Genomic DNA, 20632 nt, shown 5'->3' on the forward strand with positions numbered 1-20632 from the left:
AAAACATACTCAGAATATACTGAATCTTTGTAATGTTGAGTTATAATGTCTACCCTTTTTATTTCTGTGCTTTTTGCTTCTGCAATGCAGAATATGTCCCATGGAAATACTAGTACTTTCGCTCAATCCTTACCCCAACGCCTCAACCAGGATAACCTTAGGCTGGGTTTGAGAAAAATGTGAGAATTAAGAACAGTCTCTGATGGCTTAGACATTAATGATGATCTGGGTACAAGTTTATATCCTGACTTGTTCATGGGAATTGCTTTCATCGCTTTCTAATTTCCTTAGCAGATTGTGAATAGAGCTTCAAAAAATCCCATCTCCATAATCCCAATCCCATTTCTGCATCGTTCCTTTTAGGGAATAATCTCATCTCTGCCCATTTATGCTTCTGACCTAGAATAATTTTGTCTTCATGAAAATTAGAATGTCTCTATGAAAATATTAATGAGTACTCTACCGAATCTCTATATTGAATAGCAGAGATTATTCTTTGAAAGAAAAAAAAAATTCCTAGCTCAAAATACTTAAGAGAATGAGAAGTTTACCTTAAGGGCTGGCTCCTCATATCTACACAACCAGCTTCAATGAACATGAATTATATCCTGGGCACTGAAGGTGGTGGGAACATCCTGTCATTTCTTTATAAGTTAAGATATTTAAATGTATCAACAACTACTGCAGATTTCTCAGAGACTACCTTCCAGATCTTCTCTCTTCTTGTATATTCTTTGCTTCCTTATTAAGACAAATCTATGAGACAGGTCAAGTATTGGCTTGAGAGTTGGGTTATCTGAGTTTCTAACTGTAGACCTTTCACTGGCCAACAGTGAAGTTCAGCAATTCTTTGCTAGGGGTCTTGATATATTTATTTGCAAAGTGTAGAGCTGATAATAGACCTATAAGATCTCTTTTGCCTCTAAAATTTTAGCATAGGGATGCCTGGGTGGCTCAGTCAGTTAGGTATCTGACTTCAGCTGAGGTCATGATCTCTCGTGGTTCATGAGTTTGAGCCCCGCATTGGGCTCTCTGCTGTCAGTGCAGATCCCACTTCAGATCCTCTGTCTCCCCCTCTCTGTCTTTCCCCCACGCGTGCATGTGTACTCTCTCACTGTCTCAAAAATAAACACTTAATAAAAATAAAATTTGAGCATAAGTGAATGAACAAGTGAAGAAATGAATGACAGAATAAACTTCTTGAACATTTTGATCTAGTTCCACCTAGTTTATCTTTCTTACAATAAAATTGAGTGATTTATTTAAATATGCATTTTTAAAATGTATTTCATTGTAAGCTAACTTTTGATTGGATATTGTTGACTCAATATTGCAATATTTATTGGACCCATATGTGCTAGATATATGAAAGATAAAAGAAAAATGCAATCTGTTACTTAAACATTTAAATATGTCAGTGGTTAATACTATGGATGCAGCTTGAGTCCAAAATTAAATATCAATTACATAAAATTTTGATTAAATACTAATGTGCTATATCCCTAGGGCAGAATTTAGAACAAAGTATTAAACCAGGTCTGTTTCAATGAGAAATTTCATGTCAGAATTTGTCCAGATATCTTTTACTGCCTCTCCTAGGAATCTGCCAGGGCTGATATGAGAAAGCATCAAAAATACTCCTGCCAGATGAAGGCTAGATAGACTAACATTTTGTACACATCTAACCATGACATAGTAATAACAAGGAAGAGCATAGCACATTCATGTCAGTAAGGTCAACAGTGCTCTTTATAATGTTAGAGGTGTTAGGGAGGTACCATTGAAAAAACAGTCTCCAACTAGAATAGCCCAACAATGTTATGTGGAACCAATGATTCATACTTGATTTAAAAATTAGTCTCACCTTTGGTAAGTAAAATGCTGTCCCTTCAAGATGTCCACATCCTACTGCCTAGAACCTGTGACTATGTGTTGTTAAATGGCGAGGGGGAATTAAAGTTGCAGATGGAATTAAGTTTGCTAATTAACTGACTTTAAAATAAGGAGACTGGGGCAACTGGGTGGCTCAGTTGCTTCAGCGTCCAACTTCAGCTCAGGTCATGATCTCATGGTTCGTGAGTTCGAGCCCCGCGTCGGGCTCTGTGCTGACAGCTCAGAACCTGAAGCCTGCTTCAGATTCTGTGTCTCACTCTCTCTCTCTCTCTCTCTCTCTCTCTCTCTGCCCCTCCCCTGCTCATGCTCTGTCTCTCTCTGTCTCAAAAATAAATAAAATATTTAAAAAAATAAATAAATAAAATAAAATAAAATAAAATAAAATAAAATAAGGAGACAATTTGGGAATATCTGGGTGGGCCCAATGTAATCACAAGTGACCTTAAATGTGGAAGAAGGGCAGAAGAGTCAGAGTCAGAGACAGATTTAAAGATGCTACCCTGCTGGCTTTGAAGATGGAGGAAGGGGCAAGTAGCCAAAGAATTCAAGCAGCCTCTAAAAATTGGGAAGGCAGGAGGCAGATTTGCCCCTTGAGCTTCCAGAAGGAACACAGCCCTGATCAAACTTTGATTTTAGTCCAGTGAGATCATTTCGGACTTCTTGCCTCCATAACTATACAATAATACATTTGAGCTGTTTTAAGCCACTAAATTTATGATAATTCATGACAGCAACAAAGGCAAACTCATAAGCATCCTTCTGATAGTAAAACCAAAGGTAAGCATTCAGTAGAGAGATGAGGAGAAAATAGCTTCTGAACAGGCTCCCTTATAAGACAATAGCTTGTGCCCACTAATCTCTGCATAGTACGTGAGACTCTGCATCTCCAGAGGCAACAACTATTATCATAAAAACTGTTGTAACCTATAAAGTCTCTTCTGATGTGACAAACCAATGTGCCTTAACCCTCTTAGTACAAGTGACTTTGCTTGTGGGGTTAGTTGTCATCATCCAAAATAGATTATTCTTAATTAGGCAGAGACCCCATTTTAATACTTCTTTATATCTCTTTATGCTGTACATAGAGTAGGCCATCACTAAATATGATTATTGATTGTGTTATCATAAGAACCTCACAATAGTCTTAGGTAGAGAGTAATCCCCAAACTGGGTGTAGATACATATTAAGAAGATTTCAACAAACCATGTCCAGGTCTTTGTTTATGAATGGTTATTTTAAAATTCTACTATATAAACGTAATATTAAACTTTTTATTTTTATTTCATGTTTTGAAATAGTGGCTTGTAACCTAAACTGTAATTCTCACAATTACAGTAGAAGTAGAGAAGGCGAGGGTTAGCAATTCTCCTATTAAACCATGTAAAAACAATATAGTATTCTCTAGGAGTCTGAACATTATGTACATTCGGGTACTGTGTATCATTTCTGTTGTATCTATCAATAAGTTCAGACTCAGGCAGTTTGGACATTCTTGTGTGTCTTTGCATCAGAAATGTCTAAAATTATTTTCAAAATTGTTTTATTATTTCATCTGCTTTTAGGCATCTTTGAACTTCCAAATTACCTCCTTGAACATAAGAAAAACAGATGTATAAGGAGATATGTATTTTAATATATATGTAACATATTTTTAAATGAAGATAAATTTCTTAAAAAAATTTTTTTTACATTTATTTATTTTTGAGAGACAGAGAGAGACAAAGCACAAGTTGGGGAGGGGCAGAGAGAGAGGGAGACACAGAATCCAAAGCAGGCTCCAGGCTCTGAGCCATCATCACAGAGCCCAATGTGGGGCTCGACCTCACGAACTGTGAGATCATGACCTGAGCTGAAGTCGCAAGCTCAACCGACTGAGCCACCCAGGTGCCCCAATGAAGATAAATTTCTAAATTCAATATATTAATTATATTCCAGCTTTCCAAAAGATTACCAAGCATAAATTTACAGTCATAAATTCAATTAATTACATAATTTTATTAGTGGCCCAAAGTTTTTCAGCCACACATTGTTCATTGTCATCTAATTCTTGATGTACCTCTAATATCTTTATTGGACTTACAACTTCGTTAGAACAAAATTCATGTCTATTTTATTTTCACATCCCTCAGAGTTACTCACCAGCATTACGTATTTTATATAGTAGCTGCTCTCGAAGTGTTTGTTACAAGACTGAATAAAACAATGAAGAGAAGGCCACTTAAAAGTAGCTTGAAATAGGCCTTGCAAAAAGGCCACCTTATTTGTGTAGAAAACACAATGCCTTTGTTTTAGTAAATTATTTATACTTACTAATTTACCAAATTCTAACATCCAGAGCCTCTCTTAATTTCTATCCATTTGAAATAGAAAGTGAAATAGCTATTAAGGTTTATTTTATTGAAGAACCAAACCCATTACCCTTATATTGAAGTTCATTTCTATTTTGCTTGGTAGTAGTTCTGCACTCTAGAGTCCTTATTGGATTGAAGAGCAAATATATACATATGTTCTGTTGTGCCAGGGGGCACAAATTCTGTCTTGATTTACTCATGTGCAACTACTATTAACATTGTGAGGAATTCAGGGCAAAGTTTATTTTATTTTTCAAAAAGGATCATGTTGTTACATATTCCAAATAACACATGAACTCTCTTAGACTATAAAACCAATGATGTGCAGCCACACACATTTAGGGTACTCATTTAGCTTTTTCATTGACTAAATGTCTGACTAGTCTGACTCATTCTTTATGGCATATATTTTTAAAAGCAAGATTTGACAAAGAGAGAAATGAGGTAAATTTCTGGAACTATAAAGCATGGGTTCAGAAATTATAGAAAAAATTCTACATTTTAACGTTAAAACATAGCGAACACTCTGAAACATAGGGAATTGTTGCACGCATTGTTTGGCTATAAATGTACAAAGCTTATCCATATGTTTTGAGATACCCTCATTTGAGTGTTGTTGTTTAGTCAAGTAGAAGAAGCTGCCTAACTGCTGTGAATTTGGAGAAGTTGATAGATGGGGACCCTTGTGGGGATGTTGAACACTGAAAAGAGATGGGAGCCAGGAAGGGAAGTACAACAGGAGATCCTTCTGTAGCTTACCCTTCTCTGATCAAACCTTATATTCCTCTGTGAGTAAATGTTGGAAGGAGCAACCTTAGACAGTCCACGCTCTTGGCTATCCTGCCCCCCGAGCTCATACAACCTGTCTAGTAACCGTCACAAGGGAATTGACAAGCAGACCCTACAGCATTGCCTATAAAGTTTAAGCACGCTAAAAGAGTCTGTCCTTATATATTCTGGCTCAATATCTTACTAACTAAAGGATTTTGAAAATCCATTTCATTTCTCTGTTGGTTATCTACCTTTTATATGAAATAGGAGATTTTTAGAATTTGCCAATGATTATTTCTGTCCTACACTTATGTCTCTAAATTTTTAAATGTCACCTAAGTTGGCATGTTACTTATATTTTTGTTTATAAGTAGTCATACTTTGTACTGTAGCATTATTGAATGTAAAACAAAATAAAGTGTAAGGTAGAGAATGAAATGGCAAAATATCATGCAGTATGCCCCAATTTAAACCAAAGTGTAACAAGAAACAAAAATGGGGATATCCACACAAAATCCTCACTTAGACCTAAGATAGAATTATTTATTGGTTTTGAACCAGGCTCTTTAGATGTATGCTGTTTATGGAGATAGATAATGTTGGGTGCCCTTCACATATAGGGGGGCTTGAAATTGAGTATGTCAAGTCAGTACAAATATACTAAATACACATGTCACTTTGGCATTAAAAATATTAAAATATAGAATAATATAAAGATGTTATTGCATTGTCAAGTTTAAAAAATATATGTATCTTTCAATAGGGAAATGATTGAAGAGTATGACAACACATCCTTTCTGAACCCAAGGAGCTTAGGATCTGATGCCGAGGAGAAAAACAACAACACAAAGAAACCTGCAATGTATCTTCTTAGATAATAAAAACCAATGTTAGATACACATTCCTATAACAAGTCCATTATAAAAATAATGGAATCAAGGACAAGAAAAACAGATTTCTTTTTTAAATTAAGGAGAAAGAAATAGACTAAAGGTGGGGAGGTTGATAGAGTGAAGGTATCTAGGATTGAGTGAATTTCAAAGTAAAGACATTACTCGAGAAAATGGAAAGGTTAGCTGGGAACAATAATATAGGTAAGCAATACCTTGTTACTGCTTATTATGTGTTTAGGCCTATTCTGGGTGTTTTATATGTATTAGCTCATTTCATTCTTTCCACAGCCAAATTAAGGTGATATTATCCTGATTCTATATGCATGAAATGGACATGGAGAGTTTCAGTGATTTGCCCCAGGTCTGATTAGCTGGAAAATGGCACAGTTGGTTACAGACCCAGGTAGTTTGTGTCCAGAGTCAGCACCCTCAACCTTGACATTGTACACCTCAAGAGCCAACAGAGTAGAAGAGGGCATCCATTCAAATTATAACCTAAGATACAAAAAGCCAGTAATGGCAAATATCCAGTTTTCAAAGAAGAGGAAACTATTTTATGAAATACTGTAAAAAACAGTATTAAACAGATTATTAAATTATGTTTTGTTAATATTTGGAAAAGAAATCATTGATTTGAGTATTTTAATCATTGAAGTGAGTATTTTAATCCTTGGGTATGAATTATGCCAAACTCATCTCTTTTACCTTTATGGTTACTGTAACTATAAAGCATGAATATAAATAAGACGGGTATAATGTACCTTGATTTTAGCAGAAATGTCTTTCTGTCTTATTAAAAATCACAAAAATCTTCAAAATCATCTTAAAACTGAAAGTTAAATAAAATCTTGATGGTTTAGTATAAATGGATTCAGACATAACTATAATGCCTCAAAAGTGTTTATAAGTGAATAAATACAAAGATGAATGGATGTCTTTAGTGACGCATGAAAAGTTTCGTTTTGGGGTTTTTAGGTTACAATTATCCATCAATCAAATACAGGATGGGGAGGACTAAGTAGGAGTTTATATTTTTAAAAAAGTGCAAAAGCTTTACTTAACTAAAAGTTTGATATGATTCAAAGAATGGTAGTCAAAAATGCTAATGCACTCAAGGGGAGCGCTATCAGAAATATGGTATCAGAACAACAGAGGTAATGAATGGATGGTATAATTCTAAGATCACTTCTAAACAGTTATGTTCCACCTGAGTGACAGATAATGAAGGGAAATAGGAGAGCAACCTGAATGGTAAAAATTTGGATGCTTAATGAATAAACAACGGAAGTTTAGTCTATAGAACAGATGTGTGTGTGCACGTGTGTGCCCACATGCATGTGTGTTCCAGACTAAGTATTGGGAGTATGTTGATCTCTTTTTGAGGAACAGGCCAGCATGATCTGATCCACATTTTAACAGGACCACTCTGTCTGCTATGCTGTGACAAAAATGGAGTGACGTAAGGATAGATGCAAGGAAATAACATAGGCAGTAATGATCCAGATGAGAGACAAAGGTTACCTGAATCGGGATGATTCAAAATGATGAAATACTATGTCTTTTTGGCTTTAGCATAACTTTAAAGGTGAAGCCAATAGGATTTGGTAGTTTGGTAGTATTATCTGCAGGGTGTGAAAGATCATATGCCAAGGTACTTTGGCCCGAGCTATATGTTATTCAAATAAAATTCCAGATTTTAAAGAAACCTTAGAAACTTTCTAATCAAGACTTTGATTCTTTAAAGGAATCCTGTCTACAACATGCTCCTGCTCCTTGAACACTTCCTTGACAAGGAATTTACTAACTCACATAGCACCCATTTTGGAATAGCTCTGGTTTTAAGCACTCTTTTTCTTACAAGGAGCCAAAGCCTACTTCTCCATGATGAACAAATGTGATAGTGTGTTTTATAATAAGAAATATATATATATTTGATCTTCATCCTGTTTTTGGCATAGAGCTCCTAAAACCCTTGGAATTTTGTAAGGGATAAGAGTGATAAGGTATCTTGATATTCATGACAAAGCCTTTTCAAACCCACCTGACTTTATGTTAATGAGGTGACTTTTGGAAAGCACTTAAGGGTGGGGATGGTCACTAGAGAAACCAATATTGTAGTTCGGGTGTTGGAACTTTCAGTCCCATCCCTGCAACCTCTGGGGAGTAGAGAGGGGTTGGAGCTGGAGTTCAGTCACCACTGGCTGGTGATTTAATTAATCATGCAATGTAATGAAGCATCTGTGAAAACCCAAAAGGACAAGGTTGAGGGAGCTTCTGGGCTGGTGTATCAGAATGCCTCTATGTGCCGCTGTGCCCTGGGTTTCAAACTCCAAAGGGAACAGAAACTCCTGCATTCAGAGCCTTGCCCTGGTTATATCTTCTTCTGGCTGTTGATTTGTATCCTTTAATATATTTTGCAATAAACCAACAATCTAGTGAATAAACAGTGTTCCTGAGTTCTATGAGCCTATCTAGCAAATTAATCAAACCCAAGGAGGAGGGTGGGGAGGATGGGAATCTCTGATTTATAGCTGCTCAGTCAGGAGAACAAGTAACAACCTGGACTTGTGGTTGCCATCTGAAGTGGGGGCAATCCACAAGACTGAACCTTTAACCTGTGGAATCTCCAACTAGTATCACTATCTCCAAATAGTATCAGAACTGAGTTGAATTATAGAACACCTAGGTGGGGCACACATTGGAATTAGTGTCAGAATTGTAACAACTGAATGAAAAAAGATGAAAAACCTGGTAGGAAGGTGGATAAAGAAAAGAAAAGTGGGGAGGAACTGTATTTGTTTCTTCACTTCAAGCATGGTATGTGGCATTAGGTTTGTAATAAATATTCTTTGCTATCTGGGCAATTTGGAAGAAGAGCATTGGGTCATAATGATATGACCATAGGGTATTAGTTCATCATTTCTTAATGAGATTTCAAAAGAATCAAATTAAAATGTTTCCTCTATCCACTATGCTTATATATGTGTCTTATTGATTCAGTGAGTTTGTTTATGACGATGGCGTGTTTTTTTATGATAGTGGTTTTAAATAAATGGAAAATACCTATGTATTCTAGTTTTTTAGCTCCTTGGTATCTCAGCTTCTCAGCTATATTTAAGTGTACATTCCCTTTAAATAAGGAGCAAATACAAAACATACTGGTACAGTTTGGTCACCAACTAATCAGAATGGATGCCAGCCAGTCTGGTGTGTATCAGCTAAATATCTGCCTGCTCAAACTATGGGAGAATCAAGCTATTAGAGTGGTGAGTTTAAATACTACATATTTTTATTTTGTCTTTATTGTAATGAACAAGCCCTGTCTTTAGCTCCTGCTGTGCACTTTTGGAGGATCTTCCATATGGTTGCTGCTAAGTATTTTGGCATTTTCCCAACTGTTACAATTGGGTCAGTGGGGGGGATTGTATAGGAGTAATAAAACAAGGGTGACTGCAGCAGGGAGGAGTACGATTACTACACACATAACAGCTTATTGCCTCATGCATTCAAGCACAGCTCAATGCCATTCATTACAACAGGCAGCCAGGGTAAACTGCCTTTTGCCACAGAGTTTACACCAGAAAGGCCAGGCTTTGGGCGCAGGGACTAAGTGTTCTTGTTTACATTTTTTCCCCGTTTCCTTACTTCTCCATTTTCCTATAAAATCTAGAATAATTTGAAGGAGTAAGACAATTATAGTTTGCATATTACCATGTCATTCTGAGAAAGTTTCTTGAGCAGTCTCTTAGCTAAATTTTAGCAACAACAGGATTCTCAGTGGCACTGAGGATTTTGATATGAGAGAGAAAAAAATGGGGAAGTGAAGTCTGACTCCCACAAAGACTTAAAAATCCTTGAGACATGATTCATAAATCCAGAGATGACTAATAGTATTGACACTATTCCTGGAGTGTTTTCCCTGACAGAATTGACATGAAACAAAGGCTAATATCATTTTTATCCTATGGAAGGCAGTGTTGCTTAAAGCACTAACAGATTGGAAGGAAAAAAGTTCACAGCAAAATTAATATTCTAAACAGTAAAACAATATATTAAGTTGAAATATGCATGCGCACACACACACACACACACACACACACACACATGCTTAAGTAAAACAATGAATTTAAGGTCTTGATCCTAAGATTGTATTTTCCATATTTATGCTTATACACGTAAGTATTCTTTGAATAATTTATTATGCTTTTCCTTTAGGGGCTCCTCCCCCCACATTAAGCACTAATATGCAGCTATATAGCATTCTAATAGGTTCACAGTACAGCCATGATTTTTTTCTCACGCAATGGCAAGAAATCGAGATTTTAAGAAATAGAATTGGAGACGTTTAAACCGGTAGGCAAACATGTGTGGATTTATTTTTTTTTAATGTTTCCAGCCAAGAATTGTAAATACCAAGTGTTGCATTAAAAAAGTTGCTCTTTATTCCCTTCCTGCCCCGTCATCCTCAAGCTTGGGAACAGTGCACCCAGAGACACGCCGGGTGGTCAGATCCATGGGCCCAGGACTGCAGGTGAACGCCTTGAGACCCATGGGGGGCTGCGCCGGCGAGCGCCACGGAGATCGCCGGCCCGTCAGGGCGGGAAAGAACGTGAACTTCGGGGACAAACACCGCTGGGGCACGGACCACAGCAGTGCAACCAGCCCCTGCACTTATGAGAGTACTGATACTGACAGCAACGGGATGGTCGTAAACCAACTGGTTCCGGGACGACCCACACTTGTCCTAAAACGCTGGGGAGCCCCACTTCCAGCTTCCCCCGAAGCTGGGAGGAAAGGGCTAATTAAGGCTCATCTCTCTCTGTATTCGACAGGGAACCCAGGCACAGAAGCTTCCCGGCACCGCTCACGGTCTCCCGCGCTCTGATACCACCGCAAGCCCCCTCCTGACACGCCACGCGGCGACCCCTCCAGCGGAAAAAGCGGGCAGCAGCTGAGGTGAGGGCAGAGGCAGCAGCTTCAGGCGCCCCAGTGCGCAAGCGCGCGCGCCTAATGCGCAGGCGCCGCCTAGAAGTGACTTCTCCAAAAAGTGTCTTAGTTCTCGGTCACCTGAGCTCGGGGGTGACTCGGCTGCGGTAGGCTTCGCAGCTACCCGCCCTCCGCGGGTCCTGCCTGGTGACCCCTCCCTCTTCTCCTGCCCATCGCTCCACCACCCCAAACCCTCCAAGGGCCTGTCCTTTCCGTTCTGCCTTTTCCCAGTCGCGGGTCGGACCGGGCCGAGCCGGGCAGCCTGGGCGCGGTCTCCGACCATGGCGTGTCTCTTCAAGAAGAAAACCGTGGATGGTGAGTTCAGGCCGGGCCGAAGGGGCCCAGCTCGGCGTTTCCCTGGCGTGTTTTGGGGGCTTCCGGCCACGATTCTTTCTGCTGTCCCTAGGGGCGGGCCTGGATCAAGTGGCCCCACAGGTGACCGCCCTCGTGCGTCACTTCTCTGCTTCCTCATCTCCTCTGACTCGCCGCACCTCAACCTCACCTGGGCAGTCGGGCTTCTCTCTGATAACACGGCACACACCACCTTCACCACCCCCACCCCCGCCCGGTTTTTCCTTTAGCGAGGTGTTGAGCATTTTAAGGAGACAGGATTCAGCTGGCCCTTAACTGTTAGACTGTGATTTGGTCAGTTCCTTGTTGGTTTGATCTGTTGGTTTGTTGCTCCTTCAATTTGTAGCTGTACTATTTACAGACGTATGAACAGGAAACCTGTACTGAGCTGGAGGATGGTGTAACAGGCTCCAGTTCCAAAATGAACCTGGGTCTGGGTCGTTTTGCCCTAAGAATATCCCATCAAAGAGATGTGAAACAAATGCTTTACTGGCTCCAGTAAAAATATAAAAGGAACCTAAGGAATGTGCCTTAGGTTTAGTTTTCATAATGTATTTTTCCTTCCCTTTGCTTGTCTTTTACTGTCTAAAGTAAGAGATGTGATATGTATTATCTGCATAGAAGTTTCCATTTTAAGATACTCGCATTGTTTTGGACATTTAGCTCCACGGTAATCTTAAGAGGAAAAAAGTGAATGTATAGAAATATACAAAATGGTGTTTATTAGCAATTACTGCAATGTATATTTATATAACACTGATTAGTTACTCTTGATATTTTCATTGACTGCCACCAGGAATCAAATTCATTCAAGCTATTTAAAAATCGTGTTTCCTATTACATGTTGAGTCTAGGTTGCTGCTGGTTCAACTAAAGAATCACTTCTTTGTAAGGGTCTAACTCTGCCACAAAAGGAGCAGTGGTAGCTAGACAGTGATTGGTACAAACAGGGTGCTGAGTCCAGACCTGGGGTAACTCCTTTCCTTTGTATTGACTGTTCCAGTGCCAACAACATTATTTTGGTGAGGATAACAAAGACATCATTTTTACTTTGCCACTCTACCCATCACGTCAACACATAATGTCATTTTAGCCCTCATTTAGCACACAGCATAATACATTTTTGCTTAACCTGAGTGGGTAAAAAAAATTGTTTTTTTTTTCAATTTATGGACTTTTTAGCAACTAAGAAGTACCATTTACAGTACCTGGAACACATTCCAAGTAGGTATAGGATGTAGTACAATTATGAAGGATGGATTTTATTTGAGAATGCTGTCTAATCTTTAATGGGGTACTTCCCCCCCCCTCCCCCCCCCCCCCACACACACTTTCAGCACCAATATTGTGGTTTCCAGTTATTGTATAGTACTTCAGGGGGGAAAAGGTTTTTTGTTTCAGTTTTATACAGTGAGAATTGACTAAGCAGAGGAAAGGAGTTATACCTTTGTTACTGTGATGTTACCAATTATATTTTTAAAAAACATTTTAACGTTAAAGGCCAAACAGCTTTAATTGCCTAATACCTGTCAAATATTTTCAAAGACAAAAATATCAGTTCTGTATTCTCATTTCTGTGCTTCTTGGTGCTTTTGGCAGCCTAGTGACTATTGTGCTTGAAGTATATAGAGCAGAATAAAAAAAAACACAGTGAGGATGTGCAGTGAGGGTATTTAACTGTATACTCATTTGCAGTTGGGTTAATTCATCCAAGAAATAATGTTTTTTGCTAAAGAGACTTATTTGTGAAAATAAAGTCTTAAGGACTTTAGCTAGGAGCTATACTACTGATTTAAAGATATATGTGAAATTCTGAATGCAAATTTGCCCACCATGCACATTTACTATAACTACTGCTGCATACTTGTTTTTTTTTTTTTACATTATCACGTCAATTCAAATCACTTAATGACTTTTTAATTATATATTTGTACTTTCATTACTTTGATGTAGAGCTTTGTTGATATTTTTACTCCTTGTTTTATTAAAAAGAAGGTGTTTTGTTTTGTTTAAAAGGTGACAGCATTCTTCTTAGCAGTAATGAGGCTATATATTATAAAATGTAATGTATTTTTATGCATTTCTCCCAGATCCTTGGACTCGTTGATTATTGATCATAAGATCTTTTGCTGTATGCTGCCTTTTTATCTGTTTCAGCAGTAATGAAATTCTGATATATAAGGGAAATATGTAACTGCTTATAGATCTGAAGAATAATTGAATCTTTTTGTCTCTTTGGATTGGCTGGAAGAGTTGCATACTATATCATTAAAGACTACTGCACTTGTAAATTAAAAAGGGAGACAACATTACAGCACTTATTACTATTCAGAGTTATGTTTAATTCATTTTTGACACAAAGATGAACAAGTCTCTGTAGTGTATACTTTGTTACAGAAATTAATGAGAATTATACCTCAGTGCTATAGAAGAGAAAGATTCCTTTGAACTTGAAATTACAATTGAGTATTTGATTTTCCTTTCACTGATTTTTAAGGTATATACATAGGGTAATGTGTGTACAGTGTTTTTCCCCCCTATGTGGACTAATAGTGACCTATTTATTGAAACTATGAACCTGTAAATCAGGATGCATTGAGGATTTGTCATAAATGGACAACTAAGTGTGTCTTTTAAAAAGTGAAATTCTTTAAGCCATATGTGTGTGAGTGTGGTGTGTATAATTTTTGTCTGTTACCTTCAATAAAGACAAATTTGAGGTCCTACTCTAAGCCAGCATTGTGTTGGCATTTCGTATACAGCATCTTATTTAATTCTCACAAAACCTTTAAGTATTATTATTATTCTCACTTTATAGGTGAGGAAATTGAGATACAAAAGACTAAGTAATTTGCCCGTGGTCACACAACTTAGTGGCAAAACCAGGACCTCATCCCTTGAGTATTATCATTGGTATTTTCTTATTAGAGATCCTATGGCACGATTTAATTTTGCTGTTCTTGCTAGTATATGGAATTCTCAACTTTTAGTAGGCACCATGTAATGATAACCTTTTGTCTGAGAATCAGTCTCTTTTTCTCTTGGAATTACTGGTAGAACTCTATTTTTAACAGTGTTAGAACTAGAAACAACCTCCTTTTGCTGACTCTCCTTTGAGCCAGCATTTCTGAGGAAGTATTTTCCAATCTCTTTCTGCTCTACACGTACACTTCTTGAAGTAGTGTTGTCTTCTGTCTCCACCCCTGTATTTCTCAGACACTCCCCCCTCCCTCCCGCCCGTTCTATAGCAGTTTGCTTTACATCTTAAGTGATAAGATCTTGCTAAGATCATCAGTGACTCCTAGAGTGCCAAATGACCATTTTTTAGTAATCATCTCTTGGGTCTACGTTTTACATTTCTTTATTGAATAATTTCTTTATTGAAATTCTCTTTTGGCTTTCATGAAACTCTTAATATTTTCCCCAAATTCCTCTGATCACTGTTTTTTCTTTTTTTTCTTACACATTTTTCTTTTCTTTTTTTTCCTTCTTCCTCCCTCCCTCTCTCCTTTCTTCATTTTTTTTTTTTTTTTTTTAAACTTGGTCCTTAAATGTTAGTGTTCTTGTTGGTTCTATCTTGGGCTACCACTATGCTAATTGTACACTCTCTCCCTGCATGATATTATCCAAACTCCTATTATTTTAGTTATTACCTAAGTGCTGATGGATCACAAATTTGAATCTCTAGTTATATTTTTCTAAGTTTTAGACCAACGACTTACTGAGTATCTCCACCTAGATGTCTCAAAGTACTGAAATTAAAGGTATTCCAAACAATTCATCACCATCTCCTTGAAGTCAGTTCCTTTCCTGAGTCTCCTCCTCCAGTGTTGCCAGGTCCTGATTTTGCCTCCTACCTTTAATTATTACTAAGTTTTGCTCCTTTTGCCTCTTAAATATTTGACACACATGATTTTTCACTGTGTGCCTGCAACTTCTGCTCTAATTCAGATCCCATTTATCTTGTGCTTTATTACATCACCTTTCTGCTTTTCTTCTCTATAACTTCATAGCTCTTTAATTGTTTATCTACAGAGTTGCCTTGTGATTTGATCCACCTGAAATCCAAATCAGACTATGCTACTCCCCAGTGTGAACTCCTTTTTTATAACACTGGTACCAACAGGATCAGTGAGAGCTCTTTGATAAGGCATATATGGTCCTCCTTGATTTGGCCCTTGTCTTTCTTGTCATAACTCTGAACATTTTACTGTCCAGCAGTATTGTTCTTATATTTATCAGAACATACCATAAATACTCTTTCTCACCCTGACGTATTTTTGCTTATGATGTCCTTATGCATAGGATCTTCTTTTTCCTTTCTCTGGCTAACCTGCACTGTCTTGGGTGTTTTTCTTCCCCGAGAACTTTTCTCTGATGCCATCTCAGACTACATTAAGTACCTCACTCCTGTATTCTCATTTTTTTTATCTCTGCTTCCTGACCTGCATTCATTGGAACTAGAGTAGATCCTTATGTCCTTCCAAAGTTGGATTATGCTTTTTCTGAGTTTTTCCTACTTTCCATATATGCAAGGTAGCAGAGACTTCAGAATACATGGAAGTATCTCTAGCAGATTAAATTTAGAGACACAATTTCAAAATAACAGTATTTACTAACCAAAAGTAGTGTTTCCAAAATCCAGAGCTTACTATAGTCTACATCCATTTACCATTGTCACCCACCTACAAGTTCAGACGTAATTGAGGAACCCTACTGACAGAAGAGGAGGAAGCTTCTTGGTTTTTACCTTATTGGGATTGTATCCATGTATGCTAATAGTCCAGAGTTCAGAATCTGTGACATTTTGACTAACTTGGGATGAATCTCCTGTCAAAACGTAGGTTGTGATGCCACATTTGTGATATCTTAAGAGAAAATAAAACCACCATCTATATAAACTGAATTCTATCCAGAACTTTTCTGCTTTCTACCAAATAAGGTAGATCCTTCTGGTGCTGTCTACAATACCTAGATCTTTCCTAGTATGCTGTGTGTTCCCTTAGTGCTTGTTGTTCTGGATATTTAAAAACTCAAATTTTACTTTCTGTTTGGCCCCTATGTTCTTGGCACAACAAAGAAAAATAACTGAACATGGGATTCAGGAGCACAGTACTCTTCTGAGCATTTTTCTCAGTAAATGTTCTCCATACTTGTAGTATGGTTATTTCTGTAGGAACATGTCTTCCTCTTGTATTTCTCCATCCCTAGCATGACCCCAAAGACTAGTATTTCTTTTCATGCTACTGTTTTCTACCTTCCAAGTCCATTAAGTTTGTAAAACTTCCCTTTCATAGGAGCTTTCCTGGTCATTCCCTCACTTACCTAAAGCGAGAAAATGCTCTTTCACAATTTTCTGAACTGAAGCTGTTATTGATAATGGTACCGAAGCCTGTGTCTTTGAGGACCAATTGAGACCTAAAGATCTACTGACACATAGCCCATCTGAAAACCTTCCTTCAGCCCTTGAAAAACACTGATATTTTACTAATAATAAATTAATCTGAATGAATTTCTCAGGGCTGAATGAGTTGAGACTTTACTGGGGGGTGGGGGGGGGAGGAGGGAAGCATTCCTTTTATGCTACCATAGGGCTAGACTCTCCTGTTTTCTCTTTAAGTTTATTTGTTCATTTATAGAGAGAGAGCGTGAGTAGGAGAGGGGGGCAGAGAGAGAGAGAATCCCAAGTGGGCTGTCAACCAGATGCAGGGCTCAATCCCAGGAACCTTGAAATCATGACCTGAGCCAAAATCAAGAGCTGATCATCCAACTGACTGAACCACCCAGGTACCCCTCCTATTTTCTCTTTAGTATTCCAACTCTTCCTTCCAAGAAAGACCTGCTGAGAGTTTCAACTTCAACCTAGTTTTTAAATAGATCCTTGGCTCCCTGGACCAAATGTAGAAGAAATCTGTTAGCACAATCCTCCACAGTCCTTTCTCTTTCCCAGAGTTGTTTTCTGTTTTATTTTTTGTTCTTATTTTTTCTTTACTATGTATCAAAACTGGTTAATTAAACTGATACCATTTCTCCCTGATTTTTTTGGTTTACCATTTCCAAAGCCTAAGAAACAGATTTGCTTGCATGTCGAATTCTGATTCCTCCCTACCCAGTCCCTCATTGTCATTTTCCTTCTGCCTCCCAGTAAATTTCGTTCCCAGAGCCAGCATTTCCAGGAATTGACCTTTAACATTTCTTTCTTATCCCTTAACTTTTGAGTTTGTAGCATTTTTGCAGTTATTTTCTCCTCATCAACCCAAGAAGGTGGTACATCCCTGCATAGCCAGGACTCCTTTCCTCTTTATTGTTGGGTGCGCTCCACCACACCTCCTTTACACTGGTGGTTCTTCTGTTCAGTCATGATCAGGGTGTATCTAATGCCCATTACCCTGCTATACCAGGGCCGCAGGCCCATCACCACTTCACTCACAGCTGCTGCAGAGATGGTAGATGAGATCTAAAGTGGACGTGCCCTCTCGTCTCAGCTCTTGATCTCCAGAGCAAGTTAGTAAAAATGGTAAAGCAGGATGTGGGAACATTTTGTGCTCCTATTTCAATCCATGTGATGGCTAAATTTAGGACAACTGATAGGCAATAAAATTGCTTAGATCAAAACTATTTTTTTCTTTAAAGAAATACGTTTAAAGCAGAAAATATGGTGTATTAGATTAAGATTTTGTTATGACCTTATAGTAAACATGACCTTGTAGTAAAGCACAAATCCTGTATATGGTAGGGAGGATGCTGTCCAGTAGACCAACTTGAATCCCACTGAATGGAAAACATCTGCATGTTGTGCCTCGGGGCTCCTAGGGCAATAATTCTCAACTACCCTGTAAACTTGAGATAGGCTCCCTCCTTCTCCCCAGAAGAAGGGCACTTTAAACATGTTTAAAATATAACTCACAAATTAATGAATGCCTGTATTTAAAGTTTTTTTTTTGTTTGTTTTCTTTAATCCTGAAATGTATAAATTGTATATAAATAAGCAGGATCTGGAAGGACAGTCGTAATTCAAGTTGGGGCCTGGACTCAAATCCCAGTAGAGAATTCTAGTAAACTAGGCTGGACTACATTATGGAGACCCTTTTTGTTTTGTTTTTATTTTCGACTTTTTTTTTTTCTGTAAGCAGATATACCTTATTGACTCAGAACCGAGAAGAGCCGAGTGACCTTTTCTGTCTGTATCTTGAGTCCAGAATTTAAGTCTGTGATCATTCTAGTGCATACATGTATATTTCATTCAGTAAAAAGAGCCTGAAAGGCTTGAGATAAGCTTTTAATACCTACAGTGGAATTGACTTGGGTGGCCTTCTCTAAGTGTTGTGCTGGGTATGGGTGGGTAAAAAGGGTGATGGGTGGGGTGGCTCCAGACCCTTTTTATCTCTCAGAACATACCACAAAGAGAACATACCACAGTCACAGCCATGTAGCATTGCCATTTTAACAATGTGGAAGTTTTTTATTACTACCTGTTAAGAAGTGCTTCACAACAACCCCACAAGGCAGATGAAGTGTTGGAATCTAAAAACTGGGACTGTTTGTTTGTTTTTGCCTGGAGAAGGAAGCACACTATGGACAGGAGTCCAGTGCTGCTCCATCTCCTAGATGTCAGCAACACCCAGTACCTGTTTCTATTATTGTCTTGACTCAGAATGAAAAGAGGCAGTAGGAAATTGTAAGGGAAATATCTGGTTATGTCAGTGCTCTATTTTTCCACCGTACAAAGAGATCTATCATAGTTTGGTAAAAGAGATCTATCATAGTTTTGTTATTGTTAAATTATCAACCATCTTTCTTGGTAACATATAGAGTTTATTATACATCTTAAAGGAATGTGTTAACTATGCCTATGAGGCACATTCTTTTACATTTCAAATATCTTTGTACTCCCTTAGGTCACTGCTAACTATACTATATTGGGACAGTAGTTGGCATAAAGTGCAGTCAGGATACAAACAGATAAATAAATAAAATACTTGTGTTCCTTGCTCTGAAAGAGCTTGGGAGGAAATTAGACCTACCAAAAAATAAATAGAATGGGAAATAAACTTGTCCTAAAAAAATATTATAAGTTTCTCAGAACCATATTCAAATTATTCCTTCTGAATTATCTAGAAGACCAAATCATTAAATGTGGGTTTAGGATAGGAGTTGTTTTTTTGTTTTTTTGTTTTTTTGTTTTTTCCTAAAAGGTAAAGTTTTATAGGATATGCCTATCATCTCATATGAAGAAAATGTTTTACCATCTTTTTCTCATGATAATATGGTTTAAAGTGTTATGACTGTATTTTAGTATGCAACATTAGATGTTCTCGGTTTATAGCTTAGAACTGTTTAAATATTAATAGGTGTATTAACTATGATATGAGGCTATGGAATATGTAGTAGTTAATTTTCTTTATTTTTCTTTCTCTAATATACAGTGACAGTTATGGTACACATAGATACATAAAATTGAAGTAAAACTGTTTTGATTAAGTTATATGTTTTGGTAAAATTTCCTGTCATAATAATGTGTTTTGCCAACAGATAGCTTATATCTATTTTCTACTCTATGGTTCTCTGATACCAATGGGGTGTCTTCAAAAAGTTGATCAGTCTTAACACTCGCTAGAGTTAGCACAGAGCCCACTGGTTCAAGGCTCAGTCCTACAAGACTGTCCTCATTTTAGATGCCAGTCACAAGTCCCAGGTTGCCACCAGTACTTCTGACTAACCAGCTACAAATTATAGAGTCCTCATAACTCTTTCCACAGTGTGATAATTTGCGAGAACAAGTCGTAGAACTCAGAAAAGTGCTTTACCTAGGAACAGCCAAATGGAAGCAAAGTTTTGGGGACTGTAAGTGGCACAAGATCTTCCCTGCCCTTTTTTGGGGCATGCTGCCCTCCCAGCATATCAGTGTGTTCACCAACCCAGCAGCTCTCCTAATCTCTTTGTTCAAGAGTTTTTTATAACCTAGTCTTCAGCCCCACTCCCTTCTCCTGAGGTCAGAGGGCTGGGGCTGAACTTCCCATTCTCTAATCAAGTATTTGGTCTTTCTGGTGACCAGTCCCCTCCAGGAGCTATCTAGGGGTCCCCTTTCTTGAGTTAAAAGATATTGCTATCACTAAGGAAGCTCACTAAGGGTTTTAGGAGCTCTGTGCCAGGAACTCCAGACAAAGATCAAATATATGCTTTTTATTATATCACCCTAATAATGAAAAAGTATATATTGATAGAATTCTAGGTCTTCTCCATCAAGGCTTTCAGCAATTGCTTTGCATCTGTGTCAGTTATCTGGCCACAATTTAATTTGTCAATATGGTGGCTTCTCTTTCATCTCTGTACTCTTGTGGCTTTAGAAGACTCTCATCACTATCTCAGTATTACCATTTCATTTT

The 20632-nt window shown here is 37.9% G+C and overlaps 1 protein-coding gene across 1 annotated transcript in view; it reads left to right on the forward strand.

Moving 5' to 3' along the window:
* Positions 1–10890: 10890 nt before the first annotated feature.
* The window catches only part of CHMP2B (charged multivesicular body protein 2B), a 28815-nt gene continuing 19073 nt past the window's right edge, over positions 10891–20632 (forward strand). Inside the window, exon 1 of the mRNA XM_049628010.1 lies at positions 10891–11210. Coding sequence (XP_049483967.1) covers positions 11177–11210 — 34 coding nt within the window. The 5' untranslated portion in view covers positions 10891–11176. The remainder of the gene's footprint in view (positions 11211–20632) is intronic.

Source organism: Panthera uncia, chromosome C2 (assembly GCF_023721935.1).
Source record: "Panthera uncia isolate 11264 chromosome C2, Puncia_PCG_1.0, whole genome shotgun sequence".
Taxonomy (NCBI): Eukaryota; Metazoa; Chordata; class Mammalia; order Carnivora; family Felidae; genus Panthera; species Panthera uncia.